Below are 27,064 nucleotides of genomic sequence, written 5' to 3' on the forward strand. Positions count from 1 at the left end.
CGAAGGGCTCCGATGGACTGATTGCTGCTCTCCTTCCCCCCCACCCCCAGGACATGGAGAAGCGTGGCCGGCACGGGTGCGGGATGGCCAGCGGGGGGATGCCCCGGTCCCGGGTGCTGGGGAACCTCGGCAGGTAGGGAGCGGGCACGGCTCTGCCTCCCCGGGGCAGGGTGTAGAGGTAGGGCCAGACCCAGCCGGGGTGGGATGGGTACAAGCAAGGTGGCAGCAGTGCTGAATTTGCTTTATTAATAAGCACCTGGGGGGGGTTTGCTGCCCCCCCCCCCCCCCCCCAGCCCCAGTTCCTAGGAAGATCCTTTGTGCTTTTCTTGATGTTCTGTCCCTCCAGAGAAGCCAATTTTAAGGAGCAAATAGAGGTGAGCATGCCAGAATATGCTCTTAAAAAACATGCTTTGACTGCCTTGATCATAAAGGAAGCTATTAATGCCTCTCTTTCATTAACTTTGCAATTGGGATGAGTGCAATGAGCTGGGGAAGTGGGACCTGAGGGGTGCATGGGTGGCTGGGGGGCTAAAATGAGCCTGTGTGTTTCCCTGCATTCACTGGCAATGCTGCTCTGCAGCCTGTGGCGTTTGAGGCTGTTCAGGGGTTTGTAGAACCAACCAAAGGCAAGAACTGCATATTTATAAATGCTGTGCAAAGGACACTTGCTAAAGGATACAGCTGAAAATAGAACTATTTTCCTTGACAAACACTGTACTGCTTGTGTGCTTAAATAACATTAAAAGGGTAACAACTTCATCTGATGTGTATTTCCATCAGCTTAGAAGTTGCACCAAGTTTCAGCACATCTCCTTGCTGCAGTAATCTGAACCTGTTGGTTTTGTGTGAATGTGCTCACAGTGATTTTTTTATTTCTACCCATAGCTCATGTTTTCAAGTTTGTCTGACTTTCTGATTTTCCTAGCCTGCTTTGACCCTGTGTTTAAAAGCAAATACATGCAATCTAAAAGATCCCAGGCAAATATGAGATGTGAGAAATATTAAAAAGAAAATATTAGGGGGAATGAGATGGGAAAATGTGGTAAATTATTTCAAAACTACCCATGTGTGAGAGAACTAGACTAGCACCCTGAGTATTGCAGGGTTTCTTTGATAAAAATAAAAAGTTCAGTCACAACTTTTGTTTTCTGCCAAACGAGTTAGGTGAGGTGCAGTGTTTGTACTGCTGCCAGCACACCTCTGTGGTCAGGTCTGCAGAGGCACTACAGCAGGAACCCCAAATTTGCTCACTAACTTTGACCAAAACACTTTACTCCCAGCAAGTGGCAATTCACATCTGTTCATTTGGGGCTCACCAGCAGGTGAGATATGTCCTGTGTCTGTATGTATATCCAATCCTCTCTGCTAGGATTCACCTAGAGAGTAAGGTGCTGATACGTCAGGCATCCTGATTTTCTAATTAATTGCCATTAATGACTGTCTAGTTTTGCAGCACCAACTGCTTGTTGGTTCACAGTAAGGCACCTGCTGGCTTACCCAGCAGTGCCTCCAGAGCACCTCTGGGAAGAAGCCCCTGTGGGGGCAGCTGTCCCTGCCTCATCTTGGACAGACCTTGTGTCCCCAGGCTCACAGGAGTCACTCTTGTTGTTAGTTACAGCATTAAGTTATAAATCTCAGTCATGGGGAAGCTTTTTGTGGCAATGTAATAGGCAAGCACTTTATCTTGTGTAATAACTCTTACCTGAAGAATCCAAGCATGGTGCTTATGGCTGACTGTCCTTCCCATCTTCCTGCATCCCTACACCTCCCAGGTGTGAAGCATGGTTAGATTCTCAACCCCTCCTTGCTTTGTGCTGGTCAGCAGGTTCCTCTCAGGACCTCTTCAAAGTCTCTTGCCTATTCCCTATTCTAACTACTTCTGATCACTCATTCCCTGCTGTGATGTAGGTACAGAATGGGCTACAAGGAGAAATAAGAATGAGCTCTACCATCCTGATCTGCTCCAAGCTGAACGTTCTAGGAGGGTAGGACAAATATTCAGTATGTGTGAATCTGCTTTTGTAAAAAGTCTTCGTTAATATCCGATCACACAAAAATGAGTTCATATCCTTTTCATGAAAGATGCAAATTCTAGCAGGCTTTCCTCTGAACACCACGGGGTCTCTTGTGTCTTGGTCACTAAGGTGGGCAGCTGAGGTGTGTAGAGGTTGAGCATCCTGCCTAAAGTCACAAGAGTGATGGAGGTGAAGTCAGGGTGTCTCTTCTGATGGAACAGTAGCATGTTTGGAGGATGCGTTCAGTATCTGGGAGTTACTGACTCATCCTGGCCTCAGAAGGATCCCTGGCAGTGTGTGCCAGGCTGTGACAGCCAAGTCACCAAAGGGCAGTGAGTCCATGCCACGTGGTCCATGGGAATCCTGTGTGCAGGCTCAGCCCCACGGCAGCTGGAGGGAGCCCTGAGCAGTGTCTGTACAATGGGTAAGAACAAGTACATGGGACCTCCTGTCTGTGGCCAGTGCCAGTTGGTCCATGGTCTTTGGAGACCTGTGCCAACTGGTTTTGGCATCCTGGTGCTGTGCTGAGAGGTGGAACTGGAATAGCAGGCTGGATCTTTGTGGCCGCTGGATGGACAAAGCTACTTGTGTGTTTAGATGATCCTCAGATTTGGTGGAGTGTGTGAAGGTGGAAATAAGGATCAGAGTGCCACCTTTTAATTAAAAGATTCTCATATAATCATCTGGTAGATCAGGCTTATCAATTTATAATTGTCTTAAAGATGGCAGCACTCCTAAAGCTTTGTTTTGGCCAGGTGCCCCTTTCTCACAGCCGGATTTCCGTGTCAAGGAAAAGCTTTTCCTGCTTGGCCAAGGCAGGGAAAGTGAACAACAGGCTTGTCTGCAGTGACCTTAGAGTGAAACCAAAAACCACGTACAGAGAGCAGGGCTTATGCCTTACGAGGCCAAAACAAACTCCGGTGATGGGGCAGACACCCAGCTAATAGACTAAACTAAACACTGCTTTGAATATTTTTAATTTGGCTGTATCTGCATGGGTTTATCAATCTGCTGTTTGCTCTCCTCTGAGTTTCGGTCTGAGATGCCTCCAGGCAGATCTGTAATTGCAGGCAAATTTTGCTGTTCCTTAGCTTGCTTGTTTAGACCCTTCCTAGAGAGAAAAGAGACAAGGGTACTCCCAGTGAAGGCTTGAGATGTAGGTTAGTGAGTTTCTTTGCCCTTAAATACTTTGACAGTATCATTGTCAGGTAAGTTATAAGCTGTGCTTTTATCTAAAGCTCCCAGTGCTGTGGTGGACATAACCCAGAGAGTGATGGAGGTGCTAAGCTAGAACAGCATCACACACAAGCATCAGGATCCAGATCTTACAATCATACATCTTTCAGTCCTCATAGCAGTGGGCAAAGGATCCCTCTTCTGTCTCTCTGGGGTCTCCAGGAATGCCAGGAGTTGGGGAGTGCCTTGTTGTTGCTGGGGTGAGAGAAAGCTGTATCAGGTATGAAACATTCCACACACGCAGGGTGCTCTGGCAGGTCCTGTGGCTCACTTGCAGAACAGGCTTCTCCAAAACAAACCCGAAATGGTGCTGCTCCCTGAGCTGCTTGCATAATGGCAGAGCTTGATGAACTGATTGCTGCCTTACTGAGAACAAGCTGTAATCTTATTAGCAAATTGTGGTAGTGACATCTGAGCTATTCTTGCTGGTGCTGTAGGGATAGACCTCCAAGTGGGTTGTCACATGGGTGCCAAGTCCTTGATAAAAATGCCTTGATGTGATCAGAAGGGGTGGTTGGCAGCCTTGCCCTATAAAATAGCCTGGGCTAGAGGCACTGTGTGACTTCTTGTAGGGGAGGCTCTTGGTGAAACTCTGAGGTGTGTGAGCAAATCCCCTGTGGTGAGAGATATGCAAAGGCAGATGTCAGCAGTGACAGCCTGCTTCTGAGGTTGCTTTAATTCTTGCTCTTTAGCTGCTTTCATTTAGCTAAGTGAGGGAAAGTAAGGCATGGTAACAGTATTTCGGGTAAGTTACTACTCATCAGTGCCACAGTAATTTGATAATTAAACTGTCTTTAATGGCTGGTCCAAGGGATTTGAACCAGCCATGGGTTTTTCATTTTCTCCTAATAGTAGACTTCAGTCTTGCTCTTTTGCTGCTTGGTGTGGCAAGGAGAGAAGAGGTAGTCTGGGGTGTTTGTACCTTGTGTGCTAAATCTGGGGGATTGGAAGAGTAAAAAAGCCAGGCTTTAAAGATTTGCAGTAGAGCTTTCTTTTGATTTAGACCTTTGGTAGGGAAGTTCTGCTGTTTGTGTCCAAAAGACATTTCCTGGAGAAATTTACTCTCTCTGTGTTGGGAATGGAGTCTTGTCTAATTCTGTCTGTCTGAAAAAAATAGCTGATTATGCACATGCAGCAAAGATTTTGATGAGTAGATGGACTTCTTCCATATAGGAAGTGGTTCTTTTATTATATCAAAGTGATATTATATTTATATTGATTATCAAAGTGATATATTTATATCAAAGTGATAGCTTTGAAAGATTGAACTTTAAACTATCAATACTTTCAGTAAGCAAAATATATCTATATGCTACATAGATATAGCTATAGATATGATTTACTGCTTCATCTTATTCTCCAGTTTTTCAAATGTTTCTCTCTGTTGTTTCTGGATGCTTTTATCCTACTACATGTTTTTAAACAGGAAAACCTATCATGTTCTGAACTATGGTGTACTGATCTCTAGGTGATTCTTTTGCCTCAGAATCAACTATATAGCTCTTCATTTGGGCTTAAACTGCTTGCTTAGGGTAGGAACTTGGAAGCAATATGAAGAGGAACTATTTCCTGCCTGGACCTTTTTTGTTTTGTTTCTTTTAATCTTGTGTTTTTGTACCCATCATTTGTTTTTTTACCTTGAAGTAAATTGTTAGTGGGTAAGATATGTGTGTATGTTGTGACTCTGAGGTATCTTTGTTCTTTGGCTTAGTGTCTTTATCTGTCAGAATAATGTAACCAGTTGCTAGAATAAATTCTGTCTGGTTTTGGGGTTTTTTGGTTTTTGTTCTGTTTTGGGTTGGGTTTTTATGTTGGTGTTTTCTTTCAAAAACTTTGTATCTCATGCTAGTGGTCTGGGTTCCTACAATGTGGCCAGGAATGCTGCTGTTAATGTCCTGTTGTGGTTTATTGAGACTCCTTCCATCTGTTTCTTTGTTTCATATGTGCCTTTGTGCTTGCTCCAGGTCTTTGGAAATACCTTTTAAAATTAGGTACTTGTGTATAGAAGGACTCCCTGGTATAACTGTTCTTGTTGCTTTTTTCTCATCTTGGGCTTTCTGGAAACATTATTAAAGGAATTCCAGTTTCCTGGCTTACACTTGTCACTCTCCTGTTCTGTTTGAAATGCTTGAGAAGGAAACTATTTATTTATTCATCTGCTAGAGAGGTATTTCAATGAGGGAAGGATGTTGAGCAAGTAGCGAAGTAGTCTGGGCAGCCCCAGATCCTTTGAGCAGCTCTCTGACCAGAATGATTCAAGCCTGGAATGAACAAGTGCATAGCAACAGTGTTTATTTAATTTTTATTTTAAAGAGGGCCAAGAGTTGCACGAGTGTTTACAATATGTTTGCTGTATGTTGACAGTATCTAGGAACAGATCAAAAACTACTCTGAGACTGTGTGCTATAGCCCAGGACTAGTGAGCCAGCAACACATGGAGCCAGCACGGTGCTAAGGGATACCACTGAGAAGGGTAGAAGAAACAAGAAGAAAATTAAACATATGAGGTCCATGCAAGTCTAAGGTGCTGTGGAGTCATCTGAATCTCAGGCCCCATTAAAACTGTCTGTTCTTCAGTAGGCAGAGTTGTGATGGTCAGTGTTGCCCAACGAGTCCTTCATTTTTGGTTGTCCTTAACTAGGTCTTTCTGCCAGTTTGCTTTTTGTTATGCTAATTTTTAAAACTTCATAATCTTTGGCTTTTTATTACCCTGACAGTGCTACTGAGTGAACTTGATCATTCCACCTGCTCTTTGCACAGTTCCAACTGAGCAATTAACATTTTAAGCCAACAATCTCCAGTTTCAATCTAAACTGTGGCTATGTTTATATGCCATAGGGTGCCCTCCATCGACCTGGGAATGCAATGAGAATGAACAATCTTTTAAGTGTACTGGATCTAAAATTAACCCTCCACTTGGGTGGTTGGGTTTGTGAAGCATTGTGAAGTATTTTTAAAAGAAATATTTAGACCAGAGAGTAAAACTTACTCTAAATTGACTGGCCTGGGTTTTGATTTGGTTGTTGTCCTGTGAGACAACACTGGCTTTGAACTTGTAGAGCTGGTCTTTAGGTCCTGCTACTGCTGTTCAGAGCTGCTGTGTGACATCAGCATCCTGCACCTTGCTGAAATCAGCTTTAGCACCTCAGTCTGTGGGGTTCTTGAGAAAAAAAGGTTGTTTTTTGGGATGTTTGACACACACAAGTAGTTCAAATGGGTCTCCTAGAGTTGGTATATAGTCTGAGTGATGGTGGAGCTTTTTTGGTGCAAGCACTACTAGATTATTTGCATTTCCAGGTGTGGAAGGAAGCAAAATATTTGTGGGTGGTACCAAAGCATGGGGTGGGGGACAGCAGTTCATTGTGGTTTGCTAAGACTGTGTTCCTACACCTGCCCTGTGTTGTTTTGATACAGACTTGAAGGTGCAGACAGAACAAAAATAGGTGCTGGCGAGGCTATAGCCTGAAACCTGGACTGTGGGGGTGTTCTGACCCTTCTCAGGAATCTGCACTAATGCTTTCAATAAACATTACTCTACTTGGCCATAACGTGTCCTGGATTAAAATTTGCATTTGGGGTCTGGTACAGGGTAAATCATGCAGAACATCTGTCACAACATGGTCAACATAAGTCAACAGCCACCCTTTTGGAAGAGATGAAGACTGTATTTATGTTGGCTGGAAATTCTGGGGGTTTTTTTGACCAGGTAGGCCTGAGGTGGGTGTGGGGAAGGGATTGGCACTGCTGTGGTGACACAGGCTTGCTGCAGAGCACAGGCACTGAGTGAAAGCTGCTGCTTGGTCCAGGGTAGGTTCTGCTGGAGCTGCAAACCCAAATTCTGTTTTTGTGGGAAATTCTGTTTTTGGTGTTTTGTCTAAACCAAACGGGACATGAAGAGAAGATACGTATGAGAGCTGCTTTGGTCTGTAACCTGGATCCCTGTAACCTGGATAAGGCAGGAACTTAGAGTAAGAAGAGAAGTTTTGAGTCTGATTAGGAGAGATTTAAGGTGTTGTTTATCCTGTCTGGGAATCTGCTCCTTAGTGCAAATTTGGCTGCCATGTTTCTGGTGCTGATATGGCCAAACCAGGTCATCAACACAATCTAAAATCATCCTTCTTGTTTCACGTTGTAAGTAATGATTAGTATTGAGTAGGATGTAATAGTATTCTAATGAAATATCATAACAAGATTTAAAATATTTTTTTATACTATCAAGGTGGCTTTGATGAAATCTAATCCTCTTAAAAGGCTATCAGCAAAGGGGGAAAAGTAGAGATGGGTCCTAAATATGAAGAATTAATGTGAGGGATGCAATCTACATTTTTAACTGCAAATGGGTTACGATATAGGTAGAAAGTTGAAAGGGGAAATAACAATATAGGGTAGTAGCTGCAGTAGAGCTTGGCAAAAACTCTGAAGGGAAAAAGTAATTAACAAAAATAGCCTTACTGAGTATTTAGGAGCTCTACCAGGCTATAAAATGATATCTCAACTGAAGGCCTGTTTTCTGGATATCCTGAAGTGGAAAAGGTGGAGATAGGTACTAACCAAGTGATCACTTCTGCCCTAATCAGAGGTGGGCTGGATGGTATAGTACCTCTTTTCAGTCTTTTAATGTTTGTGTTCCTGTAAAAGAAACAAATAAAAACTTTATATTCTTGTTCTCAATGCCTTTTGCTGGCTCCAGATGTTCCTCGAGTAATAGTTACTGCCTTAATTCTGACTTTTAAAAGAGAAGGGCTGCATGTAAGAGAAAAATATGCATGCACATGTGTAAATAGAAGTGCAGATCTCTTGGCTGGTAGATCTCAAAGTTTAGCTTTTTATGACTTGGAGTGTATCTTATGACAGAATCAGGTTAATGCCAGAATATACCAGTGTTAATAATGGATTTCTGGAATTCAAAGGACTAAAACTTTCCAGATATTTTGCCATCTATAAATTTCTAACTCATTCTGGAGTCAGAGGCTACATTGCATTCAGCTGTTGTTTCCTCCTTATGGTTTTCAAGGCACAAAACTTTTTTTTCTCATTTGTTTTTGGTTGGTTGGTTTGGGTTGTTTTTTTGGGTTTGTTTTTTTGTGGTTTTTTTTTTTGGTGGTGGTTGATTTGGGTTTTTTGAGGAGTTTTTTTTGAGACTAGAAAGCAATTCCAATGTGCTTGGGGGTGGTGGCTCTTCACAGGTGTTTTTCAAAACACCCAGAGTTAGCCTTGTGTGCAGTCTCTTTAATTTTGTGTTCATAAATTGTACCATTAAGATGTTTCACAAGTAGGTTCCACTTATACTTTTTTTTTAGGTCTTTGAAAAAGATAAACAGCAGGGTTTAAGTGGCTTCCAACCCTTTGAAGTGAATTAGAATTCATTTTAGGAGAGGCATTATTTTAGGCACTGATGAGAACTTCACAACTTTCTGCAGAAAGGTTGAAAGCTGAAGGCCAGTCTGGGACTTGAGAAGCCTTAATCAGCAGGGTGGTAAGAAAATTCTATTGCTTGTGTTTCCCAGGACACTTATGCTGTTTCACAGCTGAAAAATCTGGTCTGGGCAGGAAAAGAAGGCTTCAACCATCCAAGTTGTTTATTGCATGAGCTGGAGTGCAGGAGACAGAGCTGTGCTGGTTTTTGCATTTGGAGGAGAAGCCCCATGGCTTCAGTCTGCACTGGCAGGTGTCAGGCTTTTGGCCCATGCCAGAGAATCAGAGCAGAATCAAACCTGCAACATTTTGGTTGGTTGTAAATGCAGAGGGTATCTGTCTTGGAGTCTTGGAAGCAAGTGTGGGAGTGGTAGGTGAGCTCACCGGAAGGACAACATCGGAGAGCACACGTTAATCCTGTGTCCTCTCACGGGTCTGGACAGCAGTTTTTCCACCACTCTGGGGGATTTGATCCCAACCTTGTCTTTTATTGCTGAATATGAACCAAGGGGAGTCTGGCACTTAACTCTGTTTGCCTCTTACTGCAGTCATTAATCAGTGAAGGTGGCAGCACCGCAAATGCCGTCTCTGAACACGTTTGGCTTAATCTCTCTCTCCTTGTCTCTTCCTCTCCCAGCACCAGAAATTGCCTCTGCAAAATGAGCCAGCTTCCTTCGAAGAGTCCTCTAGCATCCCTGGTGTCAGAGGGCACGAATTCCAGGGTAGAGACTTTGGACAACTTGTCAATGGACAGTTTTTGGCTGGAAGTAGAGAACATTAAACAGAGCGCTGAAGCTGAGCAAGAGGAATGCAGCCTTGCAGATGGCAAAACTCAAGAGGGTAGGTTGCCAAAAATGTTGGGAGGGAGGGGAAGAAGATGAACATCCTGAAGAGAAAATTGGCTTATGCACCTAAATAGTTTAGAAGCATGTTGGGATATGGTTCTGAATATTACTATATATTATTTTTCACTGCGTGGTGAATAATGCCCCAGAGAAGGGAAGTGCTGGCCTGGCCTGGCTGCAGCTTCTGAAGCAAAGCTTACTCTAAAGGTCACTCAGGAGCACGTTCAAGGTTCCAGATTGTTTCAAGCCCGGGCAGGTGGCTGTATGGTAAACATGCTGGGACAGCTGACAGTGTTTTGGAAGGCTTGTTTGTGTTCATGGTTCTGAGACATCATCATAGTGGCTTTTGAGAGCTGCTTTTGTGGAAAGCAGACTTTCCCCAGCACTGATTCACTATTTAGGAAACCATATTAAACATACAGAATGCTCTAAGTTCATCCACACAAGGTTTTTCTTATATGCCTCCTTGTTTTCCATTTCTTTTACTTTTGGAGCATTTTTAATGGGCTTTCTGTAGCATTGATGCTCTCCAGTATTACAGAATAACTGGAACCTGGATTGATTCTGTTTTGACATAGAAGGGAGAACATCCTGGGCTGGTGGAGGGATAGTAAACTGTGTTAAGATCCTGCAGATTGGGTTCACACATCTTTTGGGGTCTGTTTTGAAGAATGTGGTTGACTTGGCTGTACACCATCTTGAATGGTTGGGTTTGTGGCCTCTACAGCCCACAGGTGGTATGCTGGCTGATAGTGAGAAGGATCAGTGTATATAATGGGGGAAAAGACCCAGGGTGTTGCTGTGTGTGGGGAAGGGTCAAGATGTCCTGGGTGCTTCGAGGAGGCTTTGGAGAATGGGATATGAAGTTCATCTTCTGTGTCTGCCATAGCAGGCAAGATGTAGTAAACACCAAGGTCTGCTGTTAGTGTCCCTGCATAAAGGATGTAGGTTTGTTTTTCAAGTGGGAGAGATGCAAAAGTGACTCAGAAAACAAGCGCTCCAGGAAGGAGACTCTGGAAAAAGGGGCCATGCCATGGGATGAAAGGCTGTCTGGGATATCCGGAACACTGATATGCTGGAGGCAATTCGATTACTGTGTGTAAGCAGGGCCACATGGAAAAGTGTTTCTTAATGCTGTATATTAATCTAACAGGCAAGAGCCAACTGCTTAATTGCCCATCAAAACCAGACAGACTTGAAATAACGCTTGGAGTAGGGAAGCCTTCCCGGCGGGATGGGGAAGGAGGGGCGGCACGCTTGGCCTTCTGTGGAGGAGCTGAGGCAAATGAGGGTTGTGCTGGAAGCAGAAGTAGCAAGGGGAAACTTCAGGTGTAGCTGGGCTTGGCTGGTGTCTTTTGGCTTCCACATCTCTGCCGCTGATGGCATCGGGTGCTGTGAGGTGGCGCTGAGGCACCTGCAGGGCCTAAGGCGCCATCACCCTTTGCATGATGGCCGCGAAGCTGCGCCCAGGCCATGGCTCACAGCTCCGTCTGGGCATGGCGTGGCTGAGCCTGGCAAATAACTGATCCTCTTCGTGGCACAGGGACAAGGTGGAGGCTACGTGTAGATGAGGCAGTGGAAAAAATGCTGACCCAGCTGGAGAAGGCTGGGCTGCTGTCAGAGGCCTGCGTGTGGGATGGCAGAACTGGGTCAGCAGAAAGGTGCTGATGGTACTTGTGGCCTCCCTAACACTTGAATGGCTTTCTTTTTTTTTTTTTTTTTTTTTTTTCTGAAATACAAACACCAATGTCCTTTCCTTGCCATCTCCCTCCAGGGTCTGACCACACAGCAGACTGATAATGTCATCCCTGTCCCCCAGACCTGTAGGATGATCAGTTGTCCTTTAGCTTTTTTGGAAAGTAAATGCTTTATTATGAATGTTGGTTTTGTCAAGCTTGTGTTTCAAGTCAGTTTTTGCAATTGCTGTCTTCTAGTTCTACAGATTTGTTCCCCATTGTACTTGAAATGCTGCCAGCAGTGTGCCCAGGTGGCCAAGAAGGCCAATGGCATCCTGGCTTGTATCCGGAACAGCGTCGCCAGCAGGTCCAAGGAAGTGATTCTGCCCCTGTACTCAGCCCTGGTGAGGCCACACCTCGAGTCCTGTGTCCAGTTCTGGGCCCCTCAGTTCAGGAAAGATATCGAGGTCCTGGAGCAGGTCCAAAGGAGAGCAAACAGGCTGGTGAAGGGACTCGAGCACAGACCCTATGAGGAGAGGCTGAGAGAGCTGGGGGTGTTCAGCCTAAAGAAGAGGCAGCTCAGGGGAGACCTCATCGCTCTCTACAACTCCCTGAAAGGAGGTTGGAGCCGGGGGGGGGGTTGGGCTCTTTTGCCAAACGACTTTCAACAAGACAAGAGGGCAGGGTCTTAAGTTGTGCCAGGGGAAGTTTAGGTTAGATATTAGAAAGAATTTCTTTACGGAGAGAGCGATCAAGCATTGGAATGGACTGCCCACTGAAGTGGTGGATTCTCCATCCCTGGAGATATTTAAAAAGAGCCTGGATGTGGCACTCGGTGCCATGGTCTAGCAACCGCAACGGTGGTTCAAGGGTTGGACTCGGTGATCTCTGAGGTCCCTTCCAACCCAGCCAATTCTATGATTCTATGATTCTCACAAGGCAACTCTTAGAAGCTCTCAAGGCTCAAACCTGCACCTTCTGCAGGCCTCTTGGTTCTGACCCATTTCTGTGATTTCCCCTTTCTCCCCATAAATAACCTATTTTCCTGGTTTTCTGTTTGTGTTCCTGGCAAACATAATTGGGCTAAAAATATTGAATAGAGGAACTAAAATCTGGTGCTCTGGCATCAGATGGGGCAGTAGGCTCACACGGATGTCCGATTCAGGGCCTGCTGCTGAGCATTGTGTATTAGATTAGTTTCCTGTTATGACTGGAATTGGATATTTTTTAAAATTTGCAAGCAATACACTTCCTTTAGTTCCTGAAGACAGAATAATCCAGAAGTCTCTTGTGTGCTGTGCTGATTTGGAACCATGGATGTTGGATAAATAAATGTACAGAGAAGACTCATGAGCAGGACCAGGAGCCTGTGAGCAGCTGTGACCAAGCAAGCAGTGCCAGGGGATGCTCTTACTTGTTAGCCTCTGTAGAACCAGACTTGGGAAGTAACCAAGGCCTAAAATGGTGCAGTAAGGCTACCCAGTTAGCTAGGAGATTGATTAAAGGCAGTACTTGACTTCAGGCCCAGCTCTATTTATTGTGCTGTGATGCTGGAAAAGGTTCTGGTTCAGTACAGAACCTCAAAGCACAATAAGCAAGCTCTGAAGGCTGGAAAGAGCTCTAGAGGAGTCACTATCTGTTTTACAAGTTGCATGAAAACAGATGTTTCCCCAGAGAAATTAAACTAACCCCACAAGAAGAGCTGCATGACTTAATTATTAATGCAGCAATAATAAAACTTTACCTGAGTAGCTTCAGTAGCTGAGGAGATGCCAGTTGACACGGAAGGAAGACAAGGGATGGACTGTGAGGTTCAGTTCAGTTGTGATTTTTCTTTTCAAATATAACCTTCAATAGAGCTTTGCTGGAGCTTCCTGCAGTGAACAGAACAGAAATGAAAAAGGCTTTGTGGTGGTCATGGTGTTAAAGTTGAAGCCACCTGCTAAATTGCTTCTTTTATCCATGGTTTTCAAGTAACTTCCTCATTCAGGGCACTTTCTCACTTGCACAAAGGGTGCATCACATAAGGAAAAAACTGTCTTCTGTGTTTATGCAACTTTTAATGTGTCTGTACATATATATATATATGAATGAAAGGGAACTGAGCTTGTTTGAGTAATGCTGCTATACTGTCTCCAGGTGTCTCATGCTTCATTCTGGAACTAGAATGGTCTGTAATTTTAGTGATGTTTTGAAAAGGTCCAGTCACAAAGCAAATGCACCGAGTAAGAATGACATTTTTGTTTTTGTTGAATGACTGTATCAGGACCAATCCACTTAAAAAGGTTAAGAGTAGGGATGGTTCATGCAAATGGTTCTACAAGTATATGAAATAAAATACATTTCAAACATCAGGCCAGTGTCTGGGTATTAAAAAAAATGTTGATATATAGGCATGCATATTGATAAATGAAAAACACAAGGAATTGTTTTGTACTTGTGCCAATTATTTGGCTGTACATGCAGTGCTGGGGCTTCTCACAGACCTTTTGTCAGTTCTCAAGGCTGTGGGAGGAAGGTTTGTGCTTCAGGGGGGCCCCCCATTCGCTGCCCCTGTTTTGCCCACTGCTGCCAGAGCTCCCTTTGCCCAGGAGTGCAGCTGAGGGCAGGTTTAATCCAGTGCCTCTGACTTTCCTCTCGTGTCCTGTGAAAGCCCCCACTGGGTTCAGTTCCTTTTGCAATCCTGCGAATCCATGCAGGGTGCCCAGCTGCTGAGGGATCCTGAATTCCTGCTGATAGCTCTGCTTCCAGAAGTTTTTCTGTTTTTCCTCACTGAGGGTGAGGAAAAGGGAGAATGTGGGCAGCTGTGCCTCCTGAAGTGCTGTGTCTGCTCCAGGTTCACCCTGATACCCAGCTGGGAACAGGGCTAGGATTTTGGGAACACTTTGGGCTTCCTAATGAAGATACACCTCCCTTCCAGTGATGTCCTGTGGCCACCCCAGGAAGAGGATGGCTCTCCAGCTTCTGTTTTATTCCCTCTGAAGTGTTTCAAGCTCTTTGAATTGCTGTTGGCCTTTCTCTTCTCTCCCCCTCTTTCATCCCTGGCCTCGCAGAGGGAGAAGCTGAAGCCGAGTGGCTCCAGGACGCGGGTCTGTCCGACCTCCTTGGGGACCATGCCTCAGAGAATGACAACATTGGGCTGCTCTCCACCCTGACCAAGACCCAGGCTGCTGCTGTGCAGAGGAGGCTGGACACCTACTCCAGGTCTCGGAGGAGGAAGAACAAGCATCCTGTGCGGGACGTCCGAGACATTTTTGGAGTAGTCAGCTCTGAGGTGTGTTGAGTTAGTGGGGTTTCCTCGGTGCATTGTGGTAGCTCACTTTGGCTTTCTGGGTCTGGGACTACTTGAATTTCGAAATAGATGATTTCATCTCTTGAGTAGAAATTAATCAGATTGTAGAAATTCTGTATCTACGTTACAGCATTGAGAAATTGATACAAAACTCATAGATCCATAATCTTCCTAAAGACTGCTGGAACATTTCTGTACGGTGCCTGCACTGCTGCTGTCTACTCTAGTATCATTTGGAGCCCTCTTGTGTTTTCTTTATTCCAGTGGCACATGAAATCATCATTAACCCAAAAAAAAACCCCAAACCAAACCAAAACTTCAGTTCTGATAAGCTATAAGCTGATCTTGTACAGTTTTAGGGCAGGTCACTGAAACAAAAAACTGTTTATTTCTCCATCTCTTTTTCATGAAAGGAAGAATATGTATTTAAACTTGTATTTTGTATAAGTGAATATGTTCTGGGTTATTTTTCAGGAAACAGCAGGAGGGAAAGAAGAATCCAGCCCAAATCAGTTGTGGCACAATCTGCGGACTTCAAGTGCACAGAGAAGTAAGAAGGAAGTTGTTAAATGTAGAGTAGGGTGGGAAGGGGAGTAGAATCTGCAACAGAGCTGCAACTGGAAGGAAAATTAAAATTATCTGGGCTCCAAAACATTGACCTTATTTGTGGGGGGTTTAATACATGGTTATCCACAGCTGTGATTTAGTAAGTTTTTCCAAGTTCTAGAGTTGTAGGAATTGTTGCTCAAACTGATAAATGTAACTCTTCAAGAAAGCACCTAGAAGATGCAAATAAAATCCCTCTAGCAAGGATATGGTGAAATTCTATAAATGCCATATGCAATTGCATTAACTTGTCCATAAGTCTGTCACATCTTACAAGTGATCTGATTATATTTGCTGTAATGGCTTTAAGCTATTGTTACCCTACTGATCAGTCTCAGGACAGTCTTCTGACAACAATTTTTTCAAATATTTACACAGTATTTTATTAAAGTGTGGTGGTCTCAAAATCTGTCCCAAATCTGGCTACTCTTTAAGCACACTTGTTTTCTAAGCTTCATCCTTTTGGCTTCCTGAACTTGAAGACATTTTCTGCCCTGTAGCAGAAACCCAGGATTACTCCTGCCAAGTTCGAAACCCTGGAAAAGAGGAGTTGTTCAACATGGATGTTGCCTACTCAGAGCAAGCAGCTGTCCTGCTCAAAGGATCATTCCTGTCTGAATCAAGGAGGTTAAAGGATGGAAACACCCTAACTGTAAGCACTGAAGGGTTTATTTGAATTTGTTCATAGAATTTATTAGCTCCCTTCTTGTGTTTAGGGCTACAAGACATTTGATTCAGCTGTAGATAAACTTGAAAGTGTCCTCTGTGGATAGGGTCAGGACAGGCCTATGTTAGGTTGGTATTTTGGGCAGGTGATGCAATTATCCTTGCATGTTGGGCAAGGATAACCATTGTGTAGTGGAGGGTCAAAAGAATTAGTAATTGTGTGTCAAACTAACTATTTTGATTTGGATTTGTGTCATTTGCACTGAAAAGAGGAGAATAAATGGACCTTCTCACCTGTAATACAAACACTTTTATTCCTCACAAATGTACTGGACTACTTCCAAAGTTCAAGTAGATTAGGGTGGATATCAAGCTGTCTTAAGTTTAGATAAATTGAGATCTTTCATACAGTTAAAAAGCAATACTGGCAAGGGAAAATATTTATTCAGCTGGTGGTTGAGTAGAAGCTTGAGTAGAGCAGCTTGAGGCAATTGTCTGGTGTTGAAAATGAGAATTAATAGATGCCTGGTTTGTGGTAAGGAATGGTAAAAATGCAGCAAAACTTGATATCAGCAGGATTAGTAATGAATCACACACCAAACCTTGTGTGTGTTTTTTCCTTAGAAGTTTAAGATCCCCAAGGGCAGATTAGGAGTGACCAGGATTGGAGATCTATCTGCTCAGGACATGAAGAAGATCCCCACATTGGCCCTTATAGAACTGACAGCTCTTTGTGATGTTCTGGGCTTTGAGCTGAAGAGAAACAAGACAGTAAAACTGAAAACAACAGGTTAGTAGTTTTTAATTTTCATGTAATTTTGGGGGGACTGTGAGTTTTTATATTGATCTTCTCATAGGTTTCTGTTTGAAATGTACCAGCAGGAGGGTCTTTCATAAGAAACATTGTTAAAAGTGCTTTACCCTTGGTCAGAGTTTCTCGTGGAAGTCACTGGATCATAACATTAAGTCCTCCCACCACATTTTACATTTTGCCAAAGGCACTTGTCCTGTTTACTGTTTCTCTTCATTACCTACACTTACAGAACTTTCCCTCTTAGTCTGCAGTGATGAACATTTCCCTGATGTCTGTTTTAGTGGAGATACAGACTTGTAACATACTGTTTTTGTTGCAGAGAAAAGACTCTTTGGAGTTCCACTCAACACCCTGTTGGAAAACGACCAAAAACTGCTTCCCAACACCAAGGTCCCTCTGTTACTCCAGTCAGTAAGTTCTCCTCTGATTTCATTCATACCTCTGATCCTCAGGAAGTCTGTGATAAGGAAGGGCTGATTTCTCATCCTCTGTGCTCAAGAACTTTGTTTTTTTTCCCTTTTAATAGCTGCTGTCCTGCTTGGAGAAGAGAGGACTTGAAACAGAGGGCATTTTGAGAGTTTCGGGGTCCCAGACCAGAATCAAGGTAGGAAGTCTTCAGTAGTGTTTGGAAATATTGGAGGGAACGTGTTGCTCAACCATGTAACTCAATAACCTGATTTGTGTCATCTCCCTTCCCAGTACAACTGGAAACATCTGTTGCTGGGAAATCTGGCAGGGTCTGCTGTGAGGGTCTCTGGGGTGTTTGACTTGGTGGGTTGCCCTCCTAGTGCTCAGCTACAGAATTTACCTTGTGTTTGCTTATTAAAGCATGTAATAAATTCTACCTTTCTTTTTTTTTTTTTTTTTTAATAGAGTTTGGAGCAGAAGCTGGAAAGGGACTTCTATACAGGCCTTTTCCGCTGGGATGAAGTCCACCAGAATGATGTATCTGGGCTACTGAAAAGATTCATCAGAGAGCTGCCAGCCCCACTGCTGACAGCAGAGTACCTCCCTGCATTTGCTGCTGTACAAAGTGAGTCCTTGCTTTGGCTGTTCAGCATCAGTTTGCTGGGTTGTGCTTTTCTTGCAATGCTCTGCTGGTCTGTGGCTCTCCTGCCAGGTGTGTTTGGGAGCCTGTGGATCTGATAGGAATACAGAGCAGGATATGAACTGTAGGCAGACTCAGTGTGCTGAGTGATGCATACACTGCCAGGTGCTTGGCCACATACATCTTTGTGTAGAAACACTGTCCTGGAGTCTTCATTTGTGGTGTCACTTAAGGCTGCAAGGTTGGTGCCATGACTTAGGCCGACTTGAGCAATAGTGACATGCAGGCTGAGCTGTGGCAACTGTCAGGCTTCCTAGTCTTGGTTTGTCTGCAGGTAATGCCATGCCTTGAGTGTCTTAAGCTAATTGTTTCAGTGCCCGACTCTTTCTCTACAAGAAATGGGGAATAATGGGGTCTTTTGGTGACCCTTGAGGGCATCGGACTTGCAGGTAGGCTGTGTGCTCTGAAATAAACCACCCACCCTCCTAAAACGTAGGCAGTTCACTTTATAAGGGCTGTATGAGACTGAGTTACTTATGTAAAACCAGGTCTCAAATCCTCGATGACAAACACTAAAATAAGTAATTGCCTTATTCCTTGGGGGATTCTCATGCTCAAAAGAGCAGTGTCAGGAGACTGAGCTTTTGTCCTGTTGTTGCATTCCCTCTCTAGATATTCCAGACCTGAAACAAAGATTGCAAGCTCTAAACCTCCTGATCCTGATTCTGCCAGAGCCCAACAGAAACACTCTAAAGGTAACTGTTTGTTCTGGATTTGAGTGGAAAAACATGAACTCATTCCAGGTTTTAATTCAAGGGCTTTTGTCAGTAACATACATCATGCTCTTTGATTTTTAATTCATTGACTTGAGGATGGAAACCCATGATGGAGGGAGTAGGCAAGCCTAAAGGCTGTGCAGAGATGTAAGCACAGTCTGCCTTTCAGGTACAAACTTTAGAGAAGTAGGAACCCACGTGGTCTTTGAGCCTTCCTGTTTAGAAATGTGCTGTTCCTTGGCAGGGTGTTAAAGCACCTCACTAAGATGTGAAGGTCTTGTGTTGTCTGGGGGCATGCTAAGATGGAGGAAAAGAAAAAAGAAAAAAATTTCAATTCATGGTTTGTGGTGCAGTCCTCAGCTATGAAGTATGGTTTTAATTTAAAAACCAAAACAAAAAACCTACTAGGGTTCTAACTTCCTACCCTTTTCTGACCAGAAGGCATTTCAGATCCTTTCACCTCCTGTTTTTTGAAGGAGTAAATGTTGATGGAATCAACTTTGCAGGCAGTGCACAACCTCTGCCTCTCTCTGTTTTGTAAGAACTGTCTTTGCAGCTGGTTATTGCTGCTGTGTGGTTTTGGTTTTTTTTTTTCTCCCAAGTAGTTCAGCTTCCAGGTAATAAAGACAAGGCTGACCTAGCACCCTGTAAACTTATTTAGAGTGCAGGAATACATAATCCATTCAGAGATGATCTGTCCTGTACCATGTCTTTGGTAGAGGCGTGAAGCAGAAGAGGTTATCTAAAAGTGTTTATTATTCCACATCTTGGAATAGTTTTGAGGGGATATTGAAGGAAGTGAGGGGTGGTTTCCTCTTTGTATTCTGTTTTACAACTGGACTTTGTAAATTGCCACCTGCCCCTTGGCAGAAGCCTATCCACTTCCCACACAGATGGTCTCCTGATTCCTGAATGCTGGACAAACTCTCCTGCTTGGTGTGGTTATTTGTTGTATCCTAATATTAGAAATTGGTCACTGAACTTCCTGTCTGGGGAAACAGGATTTGCTTATGGAAAGGTGAAGAAAATTGAAGAATTTGCTCAAGAAAAAAAATAAATCTAATTCAATGGTCTCCCCAGGTATTGCCACAGGATTTTTAAGGACTATTATTAAGGGATATTTTAAGTTTCTTCCCCTCTCTTTAGGCTCTGCTTGAATTTCTCAGCAAAGTGGTTGCCAGGGAGAACAACAACAAAATGAACCTCTGGAACGTTTCCACAGTCATGGCCCCAAACCTCTTCATGCACAAGGGGCTGCCCAACAAGATCCCTGAAGGGAAGGAGAAGCAGCTGGCAGAGGGGGCGGCCGACGTCGTGCGGATGATGATCCATTACCAGGACTTGCTCTGGACAGTAAGTGGCAAAGGTGCTTTGTGATATGGTGTAGCAGTATCTTGGTCTGCCTAGAACTGGTATAAAGGATCACCTTAGAAACTTCAGGAGATAAATGTCTGTAGGCAAATCCTTTGGCTGAGCTCCAAGGCTACCAGCTGTCAAGGTATATGGATATTTTGTCTATTTAAGGAGCTTCATAAAGTGATGTTAAGGCTCTTAACTGGCATCTTAATCTCTACTAGATTTAATTCCTATCTTCTTCCTTCTTCCCAGGTCTCCTCTTTTCTGGTAGCTCAAGTGAGAAAACTGAATGAGAGCAATAACAAAAAATATCAGTTTTATGACAAGAGAATTAAAAATTTGTTGCGGAAAATTCATGCTGATAAAGACAAAGTGGAAAAGAACCAGACAGAGGTGAGTTAGGGCTTGGAAAAAACTAGGCTCTTTCCTAACATTGTCAAACACTTTCTCATTGTGAGTGACTTCATGAGAACTTGGAAAGCTGTGAGGGGTAATGCTCTTTACAGAGCAAGCAAGAAAAAAATCTGCAGAACCATGAGAAGCAGTTTCCAGACCCTTTTGGGTTGGCTGTGGCAAACACTGATCCCAACAGCAAATGTATTAAATAAATCTCAGGCTACAAAACACTTGGTTAAGATGCTGCATAGCTGCAGTAGAAAGACTTGAAGCAGAAAATGCTGGTCTCTACCTCACATGAAGAGCAGAATTCACATGGCTCTCCAGGTCCCATGTGCTTGGACAGATACGTCTGCATGAAAAAGGCAAACTTCTTCCCATTAACTTAAATCAGATTTCAGACTATTACAGTAGAGTTAAAAGTACATTTTTGTATCTTTTACTTTTGCTCTATAATGTTGCTGATCTGTGTGGGAGGGTTTGAGGATGAGGTTCTTGCCACTTAAAAAGAGAGAATCAACTTCCCCAAGACCTGAAAAGTCTCTTCTCTTTCTTGTGTAGGTCCAGAGATATTTTTTTTTTAAATAGAAATTACTATCAGATCTCTTTTAGTGTTAATGTTGGGAAACGATCCTTGGAGTCATCCTGCCTTTTTTTGGTTGCTTCATGAAGGAGCTGATGAAAGCAACCCTGAGAAAAAGCACTTGAACTCTGGTCTGTGTTGATTCAGTGCTTCCTTTTTTTCCTTTTTTTTTTTTTTTTAATTATCTTATGACCTTTCTAAATTCAGTAGTCCACAACTCAGCTGCCTAAACTGCTTTTTCAGGAGCTGGAATGAATTCCAGAGGAGTCTATCAGGCTTGGGCAAAACAGTTTGTCAAAATTCCTTCTGCCAAAGCCTATTTTCATCAGAGCCTTTGTCGCTTCTCCTGCCGATGCTGTGTTTGAACAGCAGAGAGCAGCAGCGTACCCTGATGGAGCGGTGCTTTGCTCCCCAGCTCAGCACCCAGACGCAGATGGGTTGTTTGTAATCCTCACCTTGATGCTACTACGGCTTCCACCCTGTGGTGTGTGGGGGATAAGAAAAAAAAAACCTTGAATTCTCTCAGCAGCTGGCTGGATAGGTTTAATACTTCACACTCTCCATCTATTTTGAAACTTGTTATTTTAGCTGATAACAAAGTCATTCTTTAAGCATTTTCTTTCTGCCTGTCTTGCTCAGCCTTCCAAGATTGTGAAAGTCCATGCTTCTCTTCTCCTGAAGGATTCACTGGAGGTGCATTTGAACAATGCAACCAGAGTTGCTGATGTCTTGAGGCAGTTTCAAAAGAATCTGTGCCAGAATGGCTGGAATATTGTTAACACTGTCAACCTCCTCAAGTGGTAAATGGCTTTTTTTTTTTAATACTATCTGGTCTAGTGGCAGAGTTGATGTGGAGGCACAGTGAGCTGTTAGGAGTCTGTTCTCAGCTTTTCTAGTTTGAGTTTTGGAAGTAATGTGTTGAATGGGGCAAGGAAAGGTTAGTTCAGCTGAGTGATTCCACCACTGGGCTCAGGCTGTTGGGAGGCCAGCAATGCCCTCTGGGCTACTGGATGACTAAATGAATTTTAGCAGCCTTGCTGGAGGAAAGAAGTGGAATAACCCTGACCCTGCAAAACAAACCCTCTCTAGTTCTCCTGGAGAAAACATCACCTGTGCTAAGTATTTGCCTGGAGTGGTATTTGCAGCATGCATATATTAATGTAGGGGTTTTCTAAAATAACCTTTATACTTGCCTCTGTTCCAGTGGTGGATTGCTGAAATAACCTCAAAAATATCCACAAGAATTCCCACCCCTGTCACCTTTCCTGCAGACTGTATTTGGTAGGTAAAGTATTAGTGCAGCTCCTGACAGTGTCTCAGGGCAGCAGATGACTAGACAAGGAGTGTGGCTGAATATGGATCAGCTGGCATCTCCCTAACTCCTGCAGCTGCTGAAATCTTCTTGCAGAAGAGCTCCTCTTGAGCAGCCCCTCAGCTCTAGAGAAATGCTGACAGTGAGCTTTGGAATTTATGCCTGCTGTCTGCATATTGAGAAGTTAGTGCTTGCAGGTAGTGTGCTTCATGCTGCCACCAGGGAGGAATATCTGTCTTGGTTTCTTTTTTCCTATTTTGGGTGTCCTTTTCCACAACTGTGATGCTCAGGAGACTCAGCAAGGTCTCTGCACCATGGCCTGTAGTTCCTTAACCATTGCTGGCATCTGAACCACAAGCAATTATTTTGGAAGAGATGTTAATAGACTATATAACAGGCTTTTTTAACATAGATTTGTTTTTCTTTCTGCAGTAACAACTCAATGGAGTGCAGTAATTTGCTCCTGTATGAAGTAGGAGGCAATATTGGTAAGTCTGGATGGTCACTGACAATAAGGACACCAGTTTTTAGGCTTAACTTGTTCTGGGAGGGGGTTACAAAAAGGATGAGATTTGGAAGGGATCTCCAAAACTTAGAAGACAAATGAACAGGTGTGATATTGAAATGAATGTGAACAAATTCCAGTTTGGGGGGGTTGTGCAGGGAACCCTGAGCAACAATAGGATTAAATATATATTCTTTTTTTCTGAACTCTTGTTTTGATAGGTGAACATTGCCTGGACCCAGACACTTATCTCTTAGATTTGTACCACATCAATCCCCATGCTGAGTGGATAATTAAGCAAAACCCATCTTATCCTCGGATGTTTTAAGGGAAGTATGAGGAAAACAAAGCATTTGGTGGAAGTCTTTGGAATACATGGAAAAGCTATAGAGATGTTCCTGATATAGTCCCAGACTGGACAATGCTTGTGTCTTTGAAGGTCAAACAGCTTTGTGTAGTAATTCCATTACATCTGGCTGTGAAAGTGCACAAGCCAACATGCTAACAGGCAAGTTATCATAACAGGCAGCAATTACCATCATGGAGCAGAATTTGCAGGGGGTATGACACAGCTTAAACAAAATATCCCCACAGGAAAAAAAAAACCTGCAAAAAAAGCTACAGTGATTCTGTAGCAATGTCATCTCAAAGATGGTAGAAGATTTCTTTTTCTCTGGAATTGCTCTCCTGAACACATCCATATTTTGGAGGAGAGAGACTCAAATGCTGCAGTGGTACTAATGGCATCCCTTTGGTAAGATCCACTACAACTGTTGTACAACACCAGAAGAAGTTGTGAGCCTGGGTTTTGCTAATGAGATTCTGTTACATTATTTGAAGAACTTAAAAGGATGCTTCCAAAAAGGCCAGGTGGGATGTGAAGCCAATGTATTGAATGACTACAGTTAAATACATAAATGCAACACAAGAAAAATATTTTCCTTGGGGAAAAAAGTATAGGATGGGCATCAGGCTTTCAAACATATACAGCATGGTGGAAGAGATGCCTGTCCCATACAGCTCTGCTGGTAATGAAAACCCAAATGTGCAGGTTGGCACTGTTGAGGGTAAAAACTTTGCATTTATTTTGCTGGACCACCTAGCCAAGGAAATATTCAGAAGTTAATTTGAGGTTAGTAATCTGACCTGGCCACATGAACTAAACTTCTTTCTGGAAGGCTCTGGATGTGTCTTTTTTTTTAAAAAAAAACAAAAAACACTAGAAAACCAAAACCAAAACCAGACAAAGAACCTAAGATGTGCAGTGGCTGAAATAAGAGGCTCATGCCTCTATCTACTGGCACAGTGGGTCTTGAATTGAGCCTTTACCATTCTAACTGCATGTTTTGATCCCTCACAGCTCAGTGGGATTGCTGTGGTCTGGAGGGATGAGGGCAGAGCAGAACACTTGCACCTCACATTGCTGCATGACCAGCGTGTGACCTCAGCTCAAATTAAGCAGCACTTGTGGAACAGGAGTGCAGTACTGCTCTCCTTTGTGATGATGCTGAAATACCTCATGTGAGGCAACCTACTATGCAGATGCACCATTTCTGAAAATCCCAATGTCTTTTTTTACATGCTGTTTTTTAAACATTTGGATATTTATTCATGTGGCCAAAGCAGGGCTGCCCTGCAAGTGTATACTCAAAGTATTTCATTTGCCAAGTCTTAGCTACACTATGGTGACAATCTCCAGTATTATTTCTTTTGTTTAACTGAATTTGTGCTCTGAACTTTGTCTCCTGTTTTTATTTCGTTTTGTTTTCCCCAGGCTGATGTGTAGCTATCCCTATTCATTACCTCCAGGTCCTAGTTTCTCCTGTAAGGACACTTCAGTCTGTGGTTTGCCTTGTCTGTGGTTATGTTCTGTGGCTGTTTGGATCCTTGAGGAGCAGGCTACCCATAGTCCATATTCTTTCTGATTTGTGAATATTGTGTGAGTGGTGCTGATGTCTTGAAATGATGCATAAAAATAAGCCTGACTACTTTTTTTGGGTTCAGATGATGCAGATACACTGACTGGTGGGATTATCTTCAGAGGTATCTTTTTAAGAACTGTAAGAAACTTGCCAAAAACCCACCTCCTGACCCAAATCCAGAACCCTGTCTAGACTTCTTGAGGTGCCTCTCTTTCATAGGGCTTAAACTGTGCCTTAAAGGGTCTGATTCTTATCCTTGAGGATGGGTGCTCTGTGCCTCTTGAAAGATCAAGCTGCTTTTAAAGTTGGGCATTAAGATGAAAGGTACCTATTAACTCATCACTTCTGGAAGTCTTTGTTGCAGTGATGGAGTTTAGCAAAGAGCAAATGCCAGATACACTTTACCATAAGAGACAATTAACTCACAAAGGTGTTGGTGGGAGAGACAGAAGAACCTCTTCCTGCTCAGAGACGTTTTGTAACCTGAACTGCACACTTGCAAATTGCATAACACTGCATTTTAATCCATGCCTCATGAACTGGATGTTTTATTAAACATACTGGGTTCCATACATGAGAGGGAAATGCTACATCACTGCTTCTGTAAGGAACAAATTAGTGGGTTTGTTTGAACACCAAATAATGTGAATCAGTGCTGTGAAAAACAAGGTTGATGGGACATTCTTATGGGACAAATATCAGTTCTCAGATATGAAAGGAACTGTTAAACCCCCGACCATCTCTTTCCAGATGATGGATATGCTTTTTATTTTTCTTTCTTATCTTTGTATCAAAAAATAAGTATGACTGTTTCTGTCACTATTGTGCAACCTCCTTCTGAATGCTGGCTTTTAATACTTTTTTTTTTTTTTTACAAAATTTTAATTCTGTATTTAAAATTCATTTATTCCATGAAACAATAAAAAACACAGCAAGATCTCTTGGCTCCAGGTCCATCAGTGGCTGAGAAAAAGTTAGGATGTTAACTGGCACTGGGTCTCTAAATCCCAGCAGGATTTGCCTCATGTCTGAAGAGGGATGTACCTGGGAGCTCAGTGAGCTTGGCAGGAGTTCCATGTCACAGCTTCAGAAGAGCCTCTTTGGCTGATCCTGTGGGGGACCTTTGAAAGTACTATCCAGGAGGAGGAAGAAGAGCTCAGTGTTTGGTTTACAACACAGAAAGGTTTGGAGCTGGGAGTTTGACAGGGGCTGAAGGTCTCCCTGTGAGCACCAAGGGTTAGAGATGCCTGGAGGAAGAAGAGCTGTGGTTAAAGATTTAAATCTTGGGGAAGGATGGCCATGTCCTGGGAGAAATCCCCACCCCATCAGTCCCTTCTCACCTGGGCTGTGCTCAGTGATGTGGATGCTGGCAGGACTGGTCAAGTTGGACAAGAATTATAAGAATCCAGTCTGAATCTCTGGTTAAATGATGACTGATGTTTTAGTGTTGCATAGTGATGAAATGTGGCATAAATCCACTGCCATTTGTTTAAAAACAGAAACAGCAGCAGCCTGTCCAGTGTTGCTGACAGAAAAGCAGGACTTGCTACCCTATCCAGAAACAAAGGGAAAGGGAGGAGGATCCCAGGAAGCTTTGGAAAGCTTTCAGAGCAATTACAAGAGGAAAACACCAGCTTACCAAACTCATTTCACCCAATCATCTTTTGTAGTATCAAAGTGCTAAGCTTTCCCATCCCCAGGGGCATTTTTTTGATTGATCATTACACACTCTCCCCTGCTCACAACCAAAGCCCAGGATTTATTCTCTGCACAACTTGGTTGGATGTGCTGGAGTAGCAGGACATAGGATAAAAGAATCCTGGAAATACTGTTTAATATATTTGTGGATGAAGTGGTACTGAAATGCTTACGTATTTAAAAATGAAATAATTTGCTGCAGGGGAAAAAATATCCTTTGTAGAAATACATGCTTTTCACAGGAGCAAATGAACCTTCAATCCTTGGAGAGAAATGCTGTAGGAAACCTACCAAATACAATTCCTGGAGCAAAGTAAGTAAATGAAAGCAAACACTGGTGTAAACAAAATACAATTGCACTTGATTAAATCAATTTCTTTTTCCTACTGTGCTCCCCAGTGCTGAAAGCAAGACAAATGCCATCTGTGGCTTTGCACACTCAGAGAATGAGACTGCAAAGTTCTGTCCAAATCCTCTCTCATCTTCATTGGTTGCAAGGCTTGCATGGGGGGAAAATACCTTGGGGGGGGGAAAATACAAAGCTGTAGCTCAATATCTGCAGTTACTAGAAAAGAACATGTGCAGCTGCACTGACTAAGCAGCCAGGAGATGGCCATGGCAGCCATCTCTCTTCCCTACAAACTCAGCCTTATGTGGTTTTATGTCTGTGGTGCCAAATATTTGGTTTCTTGGAGCAGCATCAGCTTTGCCCCTTCCTATTCCTCCTGCCAAGGGGCTTCTCCCCAGCCCCTGGTAAGATCAATTGGTTGAAGCATTTTTCCTCAATCTATGTACTGCTGTCTACCTCTTTCCAAGGGCTGGCCTAAGGAATGAGGGTTTTGGGAGGAAGCTCTATTTGTTCTTAACCCTTGGAAGGGAACCTGAAGCAGTGATGTTCCCACC

At 43.3% G+C, this 27,064-nt stretch overlaps 1 protein-coding gene across 2 annotated transcripts; it reads left to right on the forward strand.

The window, feature by feature from the left end:
- ARHGAP40 (Rho GTPase activating protein 40) lies at positions 1-23,551 on the forward strand. 2 transcript variants are annotated; one of them, XM_030463334.1, is made up of 15 exons: positions 1-133; positions 9,304-9,506; positions 14,241-14,461; positions 14,954-15,029; positions 15,586-15,737; positions 16,376-16,541; positions 16,885-16,976; positions 17,092-17,169; positions 17,439-17,598; positions 18,286-18,368; positions 19,536-19,742; positions 19,998-20,138; positions 21,364-21,524; positions 22,469-22,524; positions 22,763-23,551. In XM_030463334.1, exons 1-15 carry the CDS (start codon positions 54-56, stop codon positions 22,867-22,869), a joined length of 1,983 nt encoding a protein of 660 aa, XP_030319194.1. In that variant the 5' UTR covers positions 1-53; the 3' UTR covers positions 22,870-23,551. The 2 variants fall into 2 exon arrangements, with proteins under 2 accessions (XP_030319194.1, XP_008504496.2); XM_008506274.2 differs by having other exon boundaries at positions 15,589-15,737.
- The last annotated feature ends 3,513 nt before the right edge of the window (positions 23,552-27,064 follow it).

Source organism: Calypte anna, chromosome 20 (genome assembly GCF_003957555.1).
Source record: "Calypte anna isolate BGI_N300 chromosome 20, bCalAnn1_v1.p, whole genome shotgun sequence".
Lineage (NCBI taxonomy): Eukaryota > Metazoa > Chordata > Aves > Apodiformes > Trochilidae > Calypte > Calypte anna.